The sequence below is a fragment of the Hyperolius riggenbachi genome, chromosome 1, assembly GCF_040937935.1.
Source record: "Hyperolius riggenbachi isolate aHypRig1 chromosome 1, aHypRig1.pri, whole genome shotgun sequence".
Classification (NCBI taxonomy): Eukaryota; Metazoa; Chordata; class Amphibia; order Anura; family Hyperoliidae; genus Hyperolius; species Hyperolius riggenbachi.
Window position 1 is genome coordinate 356,064,686 of NC_090646.1, and position 19,005 is coordinate 356,083,690.

General features: G+C 42.7%; 1 protein-coding gene across 1 annotated transcript in view; it reads left to right on the plus strand.

Moving 5' to 3' along the window:
• Positions 1-5,765, plus strand: part of SUGP1 (SURP and G-patch domain containing 1) — a 57,687-nt gene extending 51,922 nt beyond the window's left edge. The window contains exon 14 of the mRNA XM_068271274.1: positions 5,504-5,765. Coding sequence (XP_068127375.1) covers positions 5,504-5,530 — 27 coding nt within the window. The 3' untranslated portion in view covers positions 5,531-5,765. The remainder of the gene's footprint in view (positions 1-5,503) is intronic.
• Positions 5,766-19,005: the final 13,240 nt, after the last annotated feature.

Genomic DNA, 19,005 nt, shown 5'->3' on the forward strand with positions numbered 1-19,005 from the left:
AGCCCATGTGGACTAAGGGTTCTCAAGTCATGAATCCACCTAAGTTCACTCTTAAGTAGTTTGGTGACTATAGGCCTCGATTCATCAACACTTAGCAAATTTGTTAACAACAGTTTGGTAAAATACCGAATTTGTTAACTTCATTTCAGGATTCATCAAAGTTATCTACAGCTGTTAGCGAACATTCGGTAACGATTCGGTAACTATTCGCTAAAACGGAATAAAGTGCAATTCATGAAAAAGAAAGTGGGCGTGGTTTAGCGTTACATTTAGGATTAGTTATCTCCTTCACTGCTCTGTCGTTATTCCTGTCAGATTATTGCTGACAGAGAAGATGGAGCCATTTGAAGTGGTTATGTATCAGCTGAGAGTGATTCAAAGGCGCAGAAGGGCAAGAATAAGGTCTGCAACCATATAAATTTGTAAGAGAATAGATTTATTTGCTATAACACGACATCTGCATTTCTCTTGAATCATCTTGTAAGAGAACACAGGCAGTGTCAGGGTTAACTAATTTGCTAGCTGCACTATAATTTTTTAGAAAAGGCTCCTATCAAATTGTGGGATTGTCCCAACCACTTTCAGAATCCTGGTCCAGGTGTAAAGCCCTATTCAGAATGTTGCTACGTAGTGCTCAAAGGACTGCCTTTTACCCACAATTCCATGGGAATCTTATGGCCTTGTGTTAAAGTACCACTGTAAAATGGAAATATCGACACGTTACCGAATGGTTACCGAATTGTTATCGAATTCATACCGAATGAGGAAAAACCTTGATGAATAAAACTAGAAATCGCTAAACTTCGAATTCGGTAATTTAACAAACTGGAAAAAGTTATCTCAAAGAGAATGATGAATCGAGGCCATATATCCCCTCCTCTGATGCCTTGTTTAATTTGTTGTATACCTGTGAAATGCCCCTACACCTACATTGTCACATGGGGACATTCTTTGTTTTTGGTTTTATGTTATCACTTTAAGCACGTTATTTTTCTCTGCACCAGCACTTTTGTGTGGTCTGCCTCACCATTTATAGGTTGAGACAGCTGTTTCGTATTAATGAGTCATTACTTGTTGTTACAGATTTGGTCACTTTATGCACTTGACACTTTATATTGCACTGGACACTTGTCACTTCCTAATTATTGATTCTGGAGTCCTCAACCACTCAGGATCAAGAACACGAAGAAATCGTTTTGACACACATCACCGTTTCAATCAAGAAGAAAGAGATATTGTTCATGTTTCATTAATACTTTTTATTCCAAATATTTTTATCACTTTTTATGGTGTTACAATTTTCTGATTTTGTTAATATAAATTTAATTTTTGCAAAATTTTTTTTACACTAAATTAATTTTTCACTTATGAATTTGTTCTTACCCTATACAATATCATGTTTTTCCCATTGAATCCAGTTTTGCCCATGATTTTTGACTTTATAAACATTGACCACTTGATGTCGCCAGCATCATGTTGTACAGCTTACCATGTTCATCAGCTTGTTTTTTGTATTTACCTCTTTTTGTGTTGTGTACTGATATTAATCCCCAGGCCTTGTGCCACAATATTAATTTATTGTCATTTTATTTATTTGATGTGATTTATTACTAGCTGACAACCAGCGCTTTGTTTACGTCCTGCGCCGTTGCCTACCTTTCACTACTGTCACGTGACAGGGTGGTCATCTCTGCTTCACGCGCCCTTTGTCCAGCGCACGGCGTTCACTTTTATTCTCTCTATTTAATGGGGCACATCTCCATGGTGGGTCACCTCTTGAAAAAGCAGCAATCCGCGATACGCGTGGAGGGAGAGCGCACAAGGGGCCACTTTATCTTTATCACCAGACAGCAGGTAACTATACTTTGCATTCTGTAACTATTTATTTTATTGTCAATGCGAGCCTTCTTACAGCCAACCACCGATTTGAATTGTATATTTACGGAGGTCTCAATTTGTCATTTTTATGGTAGGGCTGTGGGAATGCAGGCTCATGGCTAAGGCCCGATTCACATTAGCGTTCCCTGTCCGGATTCGCCGGGCCGGATCCAGACCGTATACTGTACAAATAGAACGTAAGTTCCGCATAGCAATGCGGACGTTCACACGCGTCCGTTCCGTACAGTACGGAGCCGGACTCCGGACACTTTTCCAACATGCGCTATTTTTCGGTCCGGAACATCCGGCCCACGCACCCGGACCGGAGTTTGACTGCACCATCCGGAAATATGAAAGCAATGGGAAACTGAAGCACAGAACACACTGGAGACAAACACCGGACGTTCTACCCCACTTCCTATGCGTATCATAGCGGCCATTTCGGATGGGGACACATGGGCCCAGCATATCTGGAGTGGAGCAGCAGTGACACGTGCTGGAGCTGTTTTGGCAGTATGTCGGAGATGGAGGTGAGGCCTACAGCGGAGGACCTGATTCTACAGGTGCACCTTCTGCAGACCCCAACAATTTTATGGTAATTTTGTTATTATTTTTTTTACCCCACGGTTCCAATATGGATCAGGTCCTGTTCCGATCCGGATCCGGTCCGTTTGCATGCCAAAACGCAAGTGTGAACCCCCTTACTAATAGCAAACTTATTTTCAGTATATATACTTGTTAGTCACTGGCTTATTGTGTGTACATAGTGATGCAGAGATTTGTGTTCCTGCCATGCTGGGATTTATATTATTGATTGCACTGTGATTATAGACCCTTTTTTTGAGTGGTCTTTTTCATTTACTTTTTGTCATTCTATATTTTTTGGCCCCCCCAATGCCACGCCATTGTTTTTAAAGTGTTTTTAATGTTCTGTGCAGATGTCCTCAAACTTATTTCTTGCTTATTAGAAATTGGTTGTTTTGAATATATATTTTTTTCAATCAGAAGCTCTTTCCTTGTGTATATAAGTTCATGCTATACTTCTGTTGAGGCACATATTATGGTGCTATATATTAGACCCAAATATTTTTTGGTTTACAGTATATTCATATATACTAACTATGCCCAAGGGGGTGCGTACTTCCAGAGAGGGAAGCTTCTGCATAATGCGGAGACTTCCCAGTCCTTGTCCTCCGGGCCGTTCCAGGGCTGCGTTCCCCAAAAGACTGTGGACAAGGCTTTGTCAATGGTTCATGCATGCATGGTAGCACGGACCGATCAGGCTTGGCTTTTTTTTTTTTTTGCCAAAACCTGAGCAGGTCTGTGCGACTGCACTGGTGCACTGTGGCTTATTTCCTTAAATTCACCACTGAGGACTGGGAAGGAAAGCCTCTGGAGGATTCAGAGCCTTCCCTCCTCCAAGGGAAGTATCAAAATTTTTCGTTAGCAAAATTCATGTTTGCTCTTCTAATAATAAAACCAAAACAGTAGTGCTAACAAGGATTAATCAATGAGATGGAAATAATCCTGAGTGGTTGCAAATTTATGTAAAAGCTTAAAAGACTTATGAGCCCAAATAGGTAAAAAAGAGAAGTACCTTGATCACTTTTAAATGCACGGAGGACGCCATCCGCGCCCTCCGTGCAGTTCCGCCGGGTCCCCGCAGTGTGATAGCCCCCCCCCGTGCCGCTCCCGACCCCACAGACTGGGTCGGGCTCCCCTTCCTCTCCTAAGATGGCTGCGCAGTCCGCATACACGTTAGTGTGGCTGCGCAGCTCTAGGGCCTCCCCCCTCGATCCACGCTACTGTGCGTGGATCGGGGGGGAGGGCCCTAGAGCTGCGCAGCCGCACTAACGTGTATGCGTACTGCGCAGCCACGGCCATCTTAGGAGAGGAAGGGGAGCCCGACCCCGTCTGTGGGGTCTGGAGCGGCACGGGGGGGGGCTATCACACTGCGGGGACCCGGCGGAACTGCACGGAGGGCGCGGATGGTGTCCTCTGTGCATTTAAAAGGGATCAAGGTACTTCTCTTTTTTTTTTTACCTATTTGGGCTCGTAAGTCCTTTAAAGTATAGGTCTGAGCTAGCTTCCGCCAGCCCCTGGCAGCCGTCCTGTGCCCTCGCCAGGTTGGCAACTACTGTGCCTGCAGGAGAGCTGCTCGCAGTAAAACTGACGTCATCTGGAGTGTTCTCCACAGGCGCAGTGCACTCCAGACGTCATCAGTGCAACCATGAGAGGCTCTTGCGCAGGCACAGTAGTTGCCGACCTGGCGAGGAGGGGAGCTGCGGCAAGGGCACAGGTCAGCTGCCAGGGGCTGGAAAAAAGCCTGGGTACGTAGATTTTTTATTTATTTAATTAGTTCAGACTTGTCCTTTTTAAAATAGTGCTCTCTCAGGGCTGGTGCACACCAAGAGTGCTTCTGAGTGCTTTTAAAAATGCTAGCACTTTAAAAAGCACTTGGCTAATGTATTTGAATGGGATGGATCACACCAGAGAAATGTGATTTTTCTCCCAAATGCAAACGTTGGTCCTTCAGCATTTCTGCGCTTTTCTGAGGTGATTCAGCCTCCATGTTAATCGATTCATTGAAAAGAGCCAAACTTCCTATCACTACTCTTAGTGATGGGAAGTTTGGCTCTTTTCAATGAATCGATTCATTAAAAAGAACCGGATTGTGAACTGAAGGAGTAGGTAAGTAGGTAAGCTCCAGGCTCCCTGCTATGTTGTAACAAGTTTTGCTAAACTAGCTGGAGGGGTAGCTGGGATGGGGGACCTAGGTAAGCAAAGGGGGGACACATCCCCCCTCCTCGCTGACTGCTGCCACCCCCGTCTTGCCTGCTATACCCCTCCAGCATGGCGGCTACCTCTCCCCCATGGCTGTGCATATGTTTCCACAGACTGGAAAAATATGCTGCAACTATATAATTTTTAGGAAAAATGCGGGGAAGGAAAAAAGAAAAAGTGTAGAACGATCTGCAACGGACTAGTGTGGACCTAGCCTTAAGGTGCGTACACAAGCACTACCAGCGGCAACGACGGGTCCGCCGGACCCTCCCACTGGGCGGTCTTTTAGCCAACAATTGTTTACTGACTCTGTCCTGCAGTTGAACTTGCATTGACAGCAGGTGGTATGATTCTTATATAAATCACACCTGAGGTGAGATGGATATAAAGGCTGCAATATTTATTTCCTTTTAAACAATTATTATTATTATTATTGGTTTATAAAGCTCCAACAAATTCCGTGGCACTGCAAGTTGCCTGGCTGTCCTGCTGATTATTTGCCTTTAATACTTTTAGCCATAGACCCCTAACAAGCATGCAGATCAGATGTACTTTGAAAGCCTACTGCCGTTAGATTTTCAGAAGTTCATATTAAAATTAAGCTGTCTATAAGGTATTAAATGGAATAGACCACTGTCCATGTCTTTGTTGAAAAGCAAGTAACTGTATCTAAGATTGTAATTTGATACCAAAGTCGCTGTTATATGCTAAATATCATCATAAACCATTTGTAATTATTCCATTTATGTGAAGTAATGATAGAATTGAGCAGTTGTCTTTATACATCTGTACAGTGTAATTGTAAGTGCGTTCTTTCATTGCTGCTTTTCTCCCCACACAGAATAACCCAAGACGTCCATATTACTGATGGACTGACGCACTGTACGCTGAACTCATGAGACCAGTGATCCACATACAACCTGTAATGTGTCTACCTTGTTTACGGGCTGTCTCCAGTTTGTCAAAATGTATACAGGATATGTTGATAAATTCCACCAGGAATGGAGCCCATAGCATCCACACAACAGTACCCCTCTTCCTTTACCCTTACAATGTTTTTCCTGCAAAACATGGATTTAATAAATGTTTTTAATTCAGGACAATTAGTATTTTCTTTTTCATTAAACTGAATGCATGGGATGTTTCATAGCTCAAGAAAATGTTTTGAATGTATTATTTGTTTTTCATATAAAAATTAAAAGATAAGCGAGCTTTTACATTTTTTTTTTATTTGTCTACTGTAAATACAGTAAAAGGCCTGAGGGGCTGTTTCTCAGCCTATATAAAGAACTGAGTAAAATTCCAGGCATAGTTTTTTAACTGCATAGATTGTATTTATGAAATACTAAGCATGTGGTTCTAATGGAGGTTACCAGCACTGGTAATTACAAATAGAAAAACAAAAGGAAGAACAAACAGATCAGTATATGCTGCTCAATACTGCATATTTATTAATAAGTAATAAAACCACATACTCATTATTGTAAAGATAGTATCAAAAATATCTGACACATACAAAAACCTGTAAATACAGTATATAGTGCTAGCCTGTCCCGGACAGTATAGTTTTTACCTGCCCAGCTGAAAGGATGATCCAGTTCCTGTTTGTAGCATTCTCTAACTACAAAACACAAACCGATTATAATGTAGTAAAAGCCTCACACTGTACAGTATGCAATTGTTCTGGAGAGATATTTCTGTGAAGGTTTTCATTTATTCAGGTAGACAGGAACACCGCATAACACAAATCCATTCTGCATGCAGGAAATGGGCCCTATCCAGTTCACTTTTTTCTCCTAAGTTTCCTCCTCCTAGTTGAATTTTTTTCACATCCTATATAATAATAGCTAAGTGTCCCTGCATCATCCTGTCCGTGTGTTGTGCTAATGTGCATGTGCAGGACAGACAGGGAGCAGGGCGGACGGGTGCGCGCTCTTGTGCACTGACATGCGGCAGTTTGAAGAGACATAGAGCCGGTTTTTAAATGGGCTTATGCTGCATACACACTTGAGATAAAAGTCTCTGGAAAAGGCAAGATCACAGACCAATTTTACCCCATTCCATGTAGTATGAGAGCCATACTCTACACAGTCTATTCTATGGAGCTGCACTCCCCATCAGATAAAATCTTTGCAAGATGCTGCACACACAGATGCCCTTACACATTCAAAAGATCATTATCTGCAAAAGATCTCTTCCTGCAATAGATCCATTCCTGCAAAATGCATTCATAGTCTATGAGATCTGCAGATCCTCATACACACCTTGTTTAACAGACTTCATCTGCATATCTGGCAATCATCTGCAGATCTGAAAATCCATCCTGGTGGATCTGATCTGCAGATGATTGCCTGCTAAACAAGGTGTGTATGATGATCTGCAGATCTCATAGACTATGAATGCATTTTGAAGGAATGGATCTATTGCAGGAAGAGATCTTTTGCAGATAATGATCTTTTGAATGTGTACGGGCATCTTTGTGTGCAGCATCTTGCAAAGATTTTATCTGATGGGGAGTGCAGCTCCATAGAATAGACTGTGAAGGTATGGCTCTCATACTACATGGAATGGGGTAAAATTGGTCTGTGATCTTGCCTTTTCCAGAGACTTTTATCTCAAGTGTGTATGCAGCATTAGGTCAACTAGTTATCAATAAAATGCCTTTTAAGTCACCAGCAAGGATTTTTTTAAAAACTGCCTGTCCTTGCCCTGAATCTTCTCTGAATCTGTCTAATAGTCTTTCTAAACAATCTATTTAATTGCCGCAGCTTAGAAGAACTTCAAGAAATGTTACACATGCAGGCTTTCTGATGTGAAATTTATCTGAAAACAGGTACCCAAGAGGTTAAACACAGCCTGGGTATTCCGGAAAACCTTTTTTGTTCTGTTCTCACTGCTGCTGAATTGACATGTAGTGATGTGTTGAGATAATCGCCGCATAAGGCGGTAATTTCCAGCACTGCTCAGGAATGTCAGCTTTTCATCCGGAAACAACTTTTATGAATTGGTCGGTAAAGTCAGTTGTTTTGAGCATTGCCCCATGCGGGAATGCTTTATGAATAGAGGCCATTAAGTGTAAACTAGCCCATTGATTAACATAAGTTCTCAATTTTTCTGAGCAGAAAACGCGCACAAAAACAGTCGTGCCTCCTGCCTTACCAATCCGCGCTATGATCCCTCTGCCAGTCAGTCCTGGGCTCATTGTTGTGATCCCTATAGTAAGGCAAGTGCTAAGAAGTGTCATAACAATGAGCCTGTGACTGGCACTACAGAGGAATCCATGTGGCGTGGACCGGTAAGCAAAGTAAGTACCGTACTTGCAGTGCTCTGCATATCCTGACATGGACACATTTAAGGTTTGGCACACAGTCTGATCTAGCAGCACAGGTAGGATAACACTGTAATTAATTGTACTGTAACATTGCACTTGCAGGTGAGCCTTTTTTTCTCTCCCCTCACTTCATGGCGTCCACATGCCCTGCACGGTGGGTTGACTGCCTGGCATTACTTTCACTGTGCTGTGCACAGTCATCGCTGTCTTCCTTTAACCTCCATTGCTGCGGCTGGACATTCTCCTTTCCTATTGCACATTTGTTATTCTATGTACGTGCCACTTTTTTAATCAGCCAAACTGCTGCTCATTAACTCTTTCATTGATGCTTTTGGACACTCCTCACACTTTTAGATCTTATGCATTCTGCATTTTTATCTTTTTTTCATTGTAATATTCTGGCTGCATTATCAAGGGCACATTGTTTCATGAATTTTGCTGTTTACATAGTATACAATGTTTTAATTGAACCTTACACTTTATTAATAGAGGCTTCTATATGTGAGCAAGTTTGATTGTATGATTTCTATTACTAAGTGGAAAGTAAAGAATTGCTACAGACTAGTGCTGCTGCATTTCCTACCCTTGGCTTGTACTCAGGTCAATCATTTTTTCTGGGTTTTTTAGTTAAGTTGGGGTTGGCCTATACTTGAGTGTATATGGTGCTTTTTTGGTACTTTAATTTCAGAGAGCTGAAAACATTTAAACAGAAGGTTCTCCTATGAGAAATCTTACAAAAAGTGAATTGGATCGGGCCCAATGTGTGACAAACCAAGCCTGCCAGGCTCACAATGCATCAATAGAAAAGTTCTGCACCACTGTAGATATTGCTTACTAAGGAGTACATTAAATATCATATTTTTGGTAGATTAAGAGAGTAAACCAATATGTTTGACATGCTACAATGCATTTCTATTTAGGGATAAAAAAAAGTGTTTAAACCATTAGGACATAAAGCACGGGACAGCTGCACCATGAGCATCATTGCCTTTTCATATGTAGCTGTTTTGCACACTGCCAGGGACACGGTAAAGTTCGACATGGACACTAGGCTCTCTTTTCAGAGCTTCTGGGAGGTCCAGTAGATGAATTTCAGGTTTGGAAACACAGGTACCAGTAAGATACTTCAAGGAAACAGTGACAGGCAGCTTTAGATAAGATTTTTACTGCAGGGAAGTTAAAAGGGTCATTAGCTCTGCTCTGTTTCATGGTTTAAAATAGAGTGGGCCAGATTTATCAAAGCATTACTGACAGTTTATTCTTCTTAAACTGTTCTAACCAGCAGGAGGAACTGTTCTGCATGATAAGATTCTTAAACCCTTCTTAATAGTGACAGTTTAGTGTGAATTTCTATGTCTGCACTAGAGTTAAGTGCAAATCTATCCCTAAACTGTCGCAGATTAAGAAGTGCTTAACCTCCTTGTCGTTCTGATTCTTTCCAGATTTTAGGGTCTAAAAGCGGTGCAATTTTTTTCCACTCTTTCAGACCCTAAAACCTGAAAAAAATCATTCTGGCAGGGAGATCTGCAGCAAAATAAAAAAAAAAATGTACCTTCCTGGGCTCCTGTGCTGCAGTTTTCTCTTTGCCCACAAGATGGCGCTAATATACATATAAACGAACTTCTCTATATTTCTCTAATATAGAGAAGTTCGTTTTCAATATTAGCCCCGCCCCCGATGACGTCACGCTGCCACCACCGCTCTGCTGCCACCACCACGGCTCCGCTGCTCCAACTGGCTGCCGGGTCCCCGGAAGAATAGCGGGGACATGGGGGATCCCGGCGGCCAGGGAAAGACCCCACACTGCTGGGGAGAGAGGCTGGAGTCCCGCTGCGCAGCGAGATCGCGCGCGGGACTCCACAACTACAAGTAAAGTGCTGCACTCCCTACCCCGACCTGAGCTCGGGATCACCGCTAACAGCTTATTTTTTCTACCCCGAGCTCAGGTCGGGAAAACCGTCAAGGAGGTTAATAGCACTTCTACAGATTGTGCAGTGTAGACTAGACATGGTTTGTGAAATGCTCCTCCCCCCTGCTGTAAAAATGTTCTGTGCTTAACCCTTCCAGTGCTGGGCATTGATGCAGTACAGCAGGATGTATTGGTTACCACAGCAACAGCAATTCCCCTCACAAACTGCACTGCCTGAGAAACCTTCCTAACTCCTCCTATTTTACAACAGTTTTAGAAGGAATCTGCACTATTTAATTACATTTTAAGATGTCTGAGACAGTTCTGCACGGATTTCTAAAAACCTACCAATATTTTGTCTGACACTCTTGATAAACGTCCCCTAAAGTGTGGTTTGTAAATTGCAAATATTAGAGAATGATGCAATGCTGTAAAAGAAAGCTATATACCTGAAAATAACATGAGGCTATTTTCTTTGCTACTAATGTTTTATCAATTACCCATACAAATCATTATATAAGGTTTTTGTTTTTTTTTCCTTCAGTGCCACTTTAAAGGCCAATTGAAGGAGTGGGATATGGAGGCTGCCATATTTAGTTCCTTTTAAGCAATACCAGTTGCCTGGCTATCCTGCTGATCCTCTGTATTTAATACTTTTAGCCATAGACCTTGAACAAGCATATGTAGATCAGATGTTTAACATTATTGTCAGATCTGATTCTGGTGTTATTCAGACACTACTGCAGCCAAATAGATCAGCACGACTGCCAGGCAACAGGTATTGTTTAAAAGGAAATAAATATGGCAGCCTCTGAACCTCTCATTACAGTTTACTTTTAAATTGGAAGTGCCTGCAATTGACTTTTTATAGAGATTCTAGTATGACCATTTTTTTTTATTTAAGATTCTCACCTTTTCATAATAAACTCCAAGGGACCTGTCATTCACTATATCAGAATTCATCATACATTTGTGTATTTATACGGGCACATTGGCTGAGACCTGGAAAAGGCTGGTTGGTACACACCTTTAATTTTGATTGGCCAATTTTACCACCTCCATGCAGTATATGGGTTAAAAGATTTTAAATACCATTAACATATTGTGTAATGCTGGGTACATGCGATGTGTTTTCACGCTCGATTTTCCACCCCATTGCTTTTTTTCCTCTCGATTCTGTGCTAGATTTTCTTATCTTCCGCTTGTTTTTCTTATCTTTTTTCAATTCACTTCTATGTGAAATTGAGTGCAGAATCGATCGGAAGGAATATTGGACATTATCGAATCCATCTATCGAGAGGGAAAACTTATGGTGTGTACCTAGCATAAGCTAGCTCTCACATTGGTTATAACACACACACACGCGAGAGAGAGACCTGGGTGAATAAATAAAGTGCCCCTAGCACTAGTGGTAATGTGTACACTAATATAGAGTATTAAAAAAAAAAAAGTCGTTTCAATCGATAGTATTCCTTTAACTTTTACAAAATCCAGGCTATTGGATGTACTGAACAATAAGGCCCGTTTAACACAACACAAAAAAAAAAAGTTCCATTTAGCATAATGTATCCCATTTTAAGCAATAGGATTCCTTCAACATTAGTCTGTTTGCAACGGATTCCGTCAAACGGAACACAAGTATTTCGTATATAGATAGTGCTCCACTCAAAGATGCATCAAAGGAGAATCCCCCTTAGGGGCTGCACTCAACCAGCTTGTGTGACCACTATGAGACTGGCCGGTATGCGCTCTTTTATCCTCCTATGGCCGGCTGCCCGATCTCAGCTTCCAAGTGTACCCACTCCAGGTGGCTCCTCCTCAATGTAGACTCCCCGATAGTTCCTCCTTATACATCCTCACCTCAAACAAAATGAGCCTTATAGCGTAATTCCGTTAGATAAAAATAAACTTTATTCCAGTGATATACTCACAAACATGAGTGGTTGACAGCGCGTAGAGTAAACGGGCTCTCCCCCGTGCCTCTTCGCATAGGCTCACCGGGTACTCAGTCAGTCACCGCTGTAGTGTTTCCAGATCGTCCTGCAGGCTGCTAGCTCCTGCCGACGCCTTTCGTCACCTGCGCGTGACTCATCAGGGGCATGGCTAGCCTCAGGATGTCTGGTAATTTATGTTCGTAGGAGCAATACTCCTCCCACTGCTCGCTCTGCCCATACAGCGGAACACAAGTATTGGCGTCTGATTTTTATGGATGGAATAGAGGTTGGCAGAATCAATACTAATCTATAAGAACGGACATAGGCTGCACACAATGTGCGTTTTTTCAAGATAACTGCCTCCATCCATTCCATCATCTGTTATTTTGGTCCCTGCACCAAAGAAACTCTGGAATACCGATACCCCAGCAGAAGCATCTCAGGCTACCATTGGTTGCAGTGGACCAACGGCAATTGTCTCTCTCCAGGGAGGATTTTCATTAGTCCACTACTCAGTGAACCAGTGAGAATTCTCCCTGGAGAGGGACGAACCTGATGGACAGCAGCTGATGCCCAGCATGAGCGATTAAAAGAAGATCCATCTAAATGGAAAATGGATCAGTTTTTCACCCAGATGAGTGGGAACCTGAGTATAAAGGATACACGAGGCTAAAATAAATGACTCCATATATACTTACGTGGAGCTGCCTCTAGTTTGGCAGCTGCTACGAAGGGGACCCCTGAAGAGTAATGGACAGTCTCTGGACACAGAGACTTCTAGGGGCTGCAGGAAGCCCCAGGTAAAGTAAATCTGCAGTCATTTTTTTTAGCCTCATCTTGCTAGCACTCGGAAGCAGCCCATACATCTAATGTATGGGCAGATTCAACAAAGAGACAGATCTCTCTCTGATCAAATCTTATCAGAGAGATCTGTCGGCTGCCCACACCACAGGTCGATTCCCAATCAATTTCAGCATGTCTGCTGTTGCCCCCCCCCCATCCATTTTCCGCATTGGCACCCCACGTGGCTACTGACATATATCACACACACACGCCGTGTAGACAGGTTGGGTATTTTAATGCACGGGGGGGGGGGGCATATTTACAATTGAGGGAACAGCACGTGGGGTTGTGGCGTTTGTCGTTCATCCTGGTATCACACGGTTACCACTGCACACCCGATCAACCATGTTGACCCAAGATTTTCCAGCATGTCCAATCGATACAGTCAACCATTTTTGGGCCGAAATTTGTGGAATCGTTGATCGGGCATTCTTGTGGCGGCACCCAGATAACAACGAGAAATGCCAGGATAAACAGCATTCTAGCCCACCAGGGGCTTTGGTAATTGTTTTAACCGCTTGATCACTGAGGGGTTTTTACCCCTTTAGGACCAGAGCAATTTTAACCTGTCAACTCTCCTCCCATTCTTTCGACCAATAACTTAATCACAACGACATGTTCTATATCTTGTTTTTTTTCGCCACCAATAAGGCTTTCTTTGGGAGGTACATTATGCTAAGAATTATTTTATTCTAAATACATTTTAATGGAAAATGGAAAAATAAAAAAATCATTATTTCTCAGTTTTCGGCCATTATAGTGTTAAAATAAAACGTTCTACTGTGAATAAAACCCACACATTTGCCCATTTGTCCCGGTTATTGCAACATTTAAAATATTTCCCTAGTACAATGTATGGCGCCAATATTTTATTTGGAAAAAAAGGTGCATTTTTTTCAGTTTTCCTTCCATCACTAATTGCCAGCCAGTAAATTAAAAAATAACAGTAATATACCCCCCATGACATATCTATTAAAAAAGTTCAGTCCCTAAGGTAACATTTTTTTAATGTAATTTTTTTCCCTATACAAAAAAAAAAAGTTTGGGTACTATGGGAGGGAAATAGTTAATTTTAGATGGTAAGTGTTGGTATTTTTATTAAATAAAATACATTTAGCTGTAGTTTTACTATTTGGCCACAAGATGTTCTCATGCATTTTTTCTGATTCGCATATGTAAGTATGTGAATTGGAAGTAATGTGTGGCACTGTAACTCCAGGAAGATACAATGTTGCCACCGTTCATTGACACAGGAATTAGATTAATGAATGTGAACTACATTCCCATTCATTCATCTCCCTGCTAACTGGCGGCGGTGGGAGCGAACGGCAGCCGCTTGCCGCTGAAGACGTGCATTCACTGCCCTGGGACTTCAAGTGAAGTTTTCCCTGGCCGTGATTATACTGCACCTGGTGCAGTAAGTAGTTAAACTTCAAGAGAACCCGAGGTGTCCTGAGGTATATTTAAAGGAGCACCATGGCAATAATTAAAAGAAAAACAAAAACCCTTATAAACAGTATGTCACAAGAGTTATAAGACATGCTAAAATGCTAAAAGTACCCCTGAACTTCAAGAGAACCCGAGGTGTGTTTAAAGAATGTTATCTGCATACAGAGGCTGGATCTGCCTATACAGCCCAGTCTCTGTTGCTATTCCAAACCCCACTAAGGTCCCCCTGCAATCTGCAATCCCTCATAAATCACAGCCGTGCTGTGAGGCTGTGTTTACATCTGTAGTGTCAGTCTCAGCTGCTCCCCCGCCTCCTGCATAGCTCCAGTCCCTGCCCCCATCCCTTCCCTCCAATCAGCAGGGAGGGAAGGGATGCAGGCGGGGACCGGAGTTCTGCAGGAGGCGGGGAGAGCAGCAGACTGACACTATAGAGATAAACACAGCCAGCTCTGACAAGCTGTTTGTCAGCAGCGTGGCTGTGATTTATGAGGGATTGCAGAGTGCAGGGGGACCTTAGGGGGGTTTGGGATAGCAACAGAGGCTGGGCTGTATAGGCAGATCCAGCCTCTGTATGCAGATAATATTCTTCAAACCCACCTCGGGTTCTCTTTCAGTTCAGGGGTACTTTTAGCATTTTAGCATGTCTTATAACTCTTGTGACATACTGTTTATAAGGGTTTTTGTTTTTCTTTTAATTATTGCCATGGTGCTCCTTTAAATATACCTCAGGACACCTTTAGGGCTTGCTCACACCTAGGGCTTTTTGCACCTTTTTTGAGCGCCGGCGACTTTGAAAAAAAACGCCCTAAAATACCTTGAGCAATGAATCCTTATGAGCGTGTTTTGTCTGCTTTCCGTTTACAAAAGCACTGCATGTACCATTTTCGATTTTGCTACACAGGAAAGTATAGGAAAAATGCAAAACGCTCACAAATAGTTTTTTTATCCGGCGATTGCGTTCGCGTTTTTAAGAATAAATACATTGTATTTATTATTTTCCGGGTCAGGAAGTGTTTTAAAAGATCAATGTAGGTTTGTCCAATCTGTGAATAATAATACCACTCATGGTCATTATATAAGATAAAATATATGAGGGTTGGATAAAAAAAAAAGGGCAAAGTAACATTTTATGTCTTGATCAAATGTGGATGATGTCATCCCATTAGCTGGGTGAAAAGCAAAAAAAAAAAAAAAAATCTGGTCTAGGACTTTAACCCAAGCAAGTGTTATTATAAAGGACTAGAGTACGTCTGATGAGTTAGGAATGGACTATGGCCTTTTTTGTTATCTCACACTGCAGACATATAAAGAACTCTTGACCTGACCCAGATCCTGCCAGGGAGATTCAGCATAGTGAATTGCCACATACACTCTCAAACACAGTAGCTCCACGCACTCCCAGAAAAGCAATCCATATCAAATAATTTCTACATAGCTTTTAAATATTTTATAAAGCTATAAAAAGGGACATAACTGTGATTATTCAAGTCATTGCTCGGCAGCCCTGCGTGTTTATGCTTTTATTGTGAAAGGTGCCTTGCTTTTTATGTGTGATGGGAGTGATTAACTGTGCAATGAATGTGTTAATGCAGTAATCCCAGGAAGACTAGAGTGTGCATAGATGTCATACATTTTGCTTTCTGCTTTGTGCAGACTTAGGGCCAGTTTATACTAGCTTTTTAATGCGTTATGTTTAACAAATGCTAGATGCTTTTTTTGCAACTGAGCAGAAATCATTTGGAAATTTCAATCGACTGCGACGTTCGCACAATTGCTGGCAAATTATGGTAAACGTATTGCGATGAATGGGGTCCTATTCCTCTCAATGTGAAGATCAGTTGATTTCAGCGGTAAACGATGAGGACGGATGCCCACAGAAGCCTGCCTGAACCAAGCTTTAGAAAGAGATGAGCTTTATGGAAAAGTAGAAACCCAACCGCACAACTAGCCCAGAATTCTAACTCTGGGAGCACACATGCATCTGTGATTTTGCAGGCATTCCCAGAGGGGTTTTAGATTGCGTTTTTTCAGACTGTGGCACAATCTATTTAATTCAGAAATGTGTGCATCAAAAAGCAAACTCCTGTACGATTTAAAATTGTGGCAAAAACACAAAGATGGAATGCAAACAAACAATGTGTGATTCCAATCCCGAGTGAGTCACTTGACTACAATGACCAGGGTAAAAGCGCACATTTTGCCACATGATTCTAGCCTCTGCTCTCTGACAAGTCATACAAACGTTGACTTTTCTGTTCAATTTCTTCCAAAATGTCAGTAGTTCCAGGGCACAGTAGCTGACAGAGGCCTAGTGCACACCAGAGCGGTTCGGCTGCGGTTTGCGATCTGCTTGCGTGTGCGGATCCGCTAGGGTAATGTATTTCAATGGGCTGGTGCACACCAGAGCGGGAGGCGTTTTGCAGAAACGCATACTCCCGGGCTGCTGCAGATTTTGGATTGTGGATGCGTTTCTGCCTCAATGTTAAGTATAGGAAAAACGCAAACCGCTCTGAAAAACGGCACTTCAGAGCGGTTTGCCAGGCATTTTTTGTTACAGTAGCTGTTCAGTAACAGCTTTACTGTAACAATACATGAAATCTACTACACCAAAAACGCTTCACAAAACCGCAAAACGCTAGCTGAAACGCTACAGAAAAATAAAAGCGTTTCAAAATCTGCTAGCATTTTGCGGATCTGCTAGCGGTTTTTGGTGTGCATCAGCCCATAGAGGCCGTAGTGATACTCCATAGATTTGTAACCAGGGGCGTTGCTAGGTCCAAAGATCAGTGGCACGTGCCCCGGATCTTTTCTGGGGTGCAGAGGCAGGCAATGGGTGGCAGTACTCGTCTCTGGCCGCTTGGTTTCCAGATTCTGCAGACATCTCTTCTGGGCTTTCCCCCTTAGTGTCTGAGAATGAATCAGAAGCTAGAGCTTTTAGCATCTGATTCTGGGATGCTAGGGGGAGAATCACCAGCTATAGAGGATCTCTCCAGACTTGGAGAGTAGATGGAGAAGATCAGTAGTTCCTCCTGCTGCACCACTCTGCTGGAAAGAGGGGATTCAGGGGAGGAACAGTGAGGACACACAACAATGCATGCTCCCTATGAAGGCTCCACAGCACTAGTATGCCCCACAGAGGCACCACAGCACCCAGCATGGCACCACACAGCACCCCGCATGCCCCAGTATGAATTTTTTTTGCGGGGCAGGCATACTAAGATTGCTGTTAAGTTCTGGTAAATTTGGCTCCACCCATGACCACACCAACATTCTGGTGTGTGGCCACACCCATTTTCAGCTGGAGTGCCCAAAAGTGTCCCAGATCTCTTAGGCCCCATTTCCACTATCGCGAAGCCGCATGCGTCTTGCGTATGCGGATTCGCATAGACAATATAAGTGAATGGGCCTGTTTCCACTCATGCGTCTGCGGGAGCGTTTTATTGTGCGGAGAAAATCTGCACGGAACACCCTGCAGAATTCGCCTGCGTGTGGAATGCAGGCGAATCGCACACAATGTATTTAATAGGGAAATCGCATGCGTTTTCCCCATGCATTTTTTGCCGCAAATTCGCATGCGTACCAATGTAAATTCACACAGGCAGTGACATGGTTAAAATTGCATATACCCTCACCTATGCGGATTCGAGGCAAAAAACGCATGCGGAATCGCATCCGCATGCGATTTCATCAGTGGTGGAATCCAGGCGATTCCGCACCGCAATAGTGAAAACAAGCCCTCAGGATCCTAGCAAGCCCCATGTTTGTAACTGAAATCTATTGAGATTAGATATGTAGTGAGTGGAAGGACTCGAACCACCTCTGATCAGATTTCGAATGGAGAGGGATTGATCATTTGTGCATAGGTACCTTAAAGCCTAGTACACACACACAATTTTACCACCTATGTGCAGTATGAGAGTTTACCTATACAATCTGTTCATACTATTAAAAAATCTTGCGATCAATCAGCTTTACTTAAAGAGAACCCAAGGTTGGTTTTAAAAATCCTAATTGCACACAGAGGCTGGGTCTGTATATAATGCCCAGCCTCTGTTACTATAGTGTTCTTCCCCAGACCCCCCCTGCACTCTGCTGGCCCCCATAATTCAAACGCCTTGCTAGCGACACGCAGCGTGTCAATAGCAGGCTGTTTACATGGCCACTGTCACACTCTGCCGCTCCCCCGCCTCCTCCATATTGCCGCTCACTGCATGCGTCACGAGAAAAATATAACTTCATGTCATTGATATGAGCATAATGCTTACTTGAGTGAAAGATGGGTGAATGCTATTCAAAATATGTTTGCCCTCATGGAGTAGTAAAATTGGCCAATCAAAATTAAAGGTGTGTATCAGGCTTTAGAGCTTATTTATAGAAACTGTGCATGAATGCTAGAGTAGCAAGGAAGTGCAAATCTAGCAATATGGAAAATCAAGGTTGCATAAAAAAGTTTTTATAATATAGTCAATGTTACCTGGCACCAACTCAATGTTAAAAATAGGCCTAGCTAATACAGTACTATATCCCACTCTATATACAGAGCATAAACTCTGTATTAAATGTTAAAATACAGTGCACCAGACCCCAATCAATATCACAGCCACACACTATGGGCTCTTCTGGCTACAGGCCCCATAGCAGATGCTCTTGTTGCTATGGTGAGCCGTACGCCAATGGCACCTACCTATCTAACCTATACTGGGGGCACCTATCTAACCTATACTGGTGGCAACTATACAGGATATATATGCCTATCCTATAAAGGAGGCATCTACGTAGCTAACTTATACTAGGGGCGACCTATAGCTGGCTATCCTATAGTGCGGGCACCTATACCTGGCTCCACGAGGGGGGGGGGAGGCTTTTTTGTTAACTGG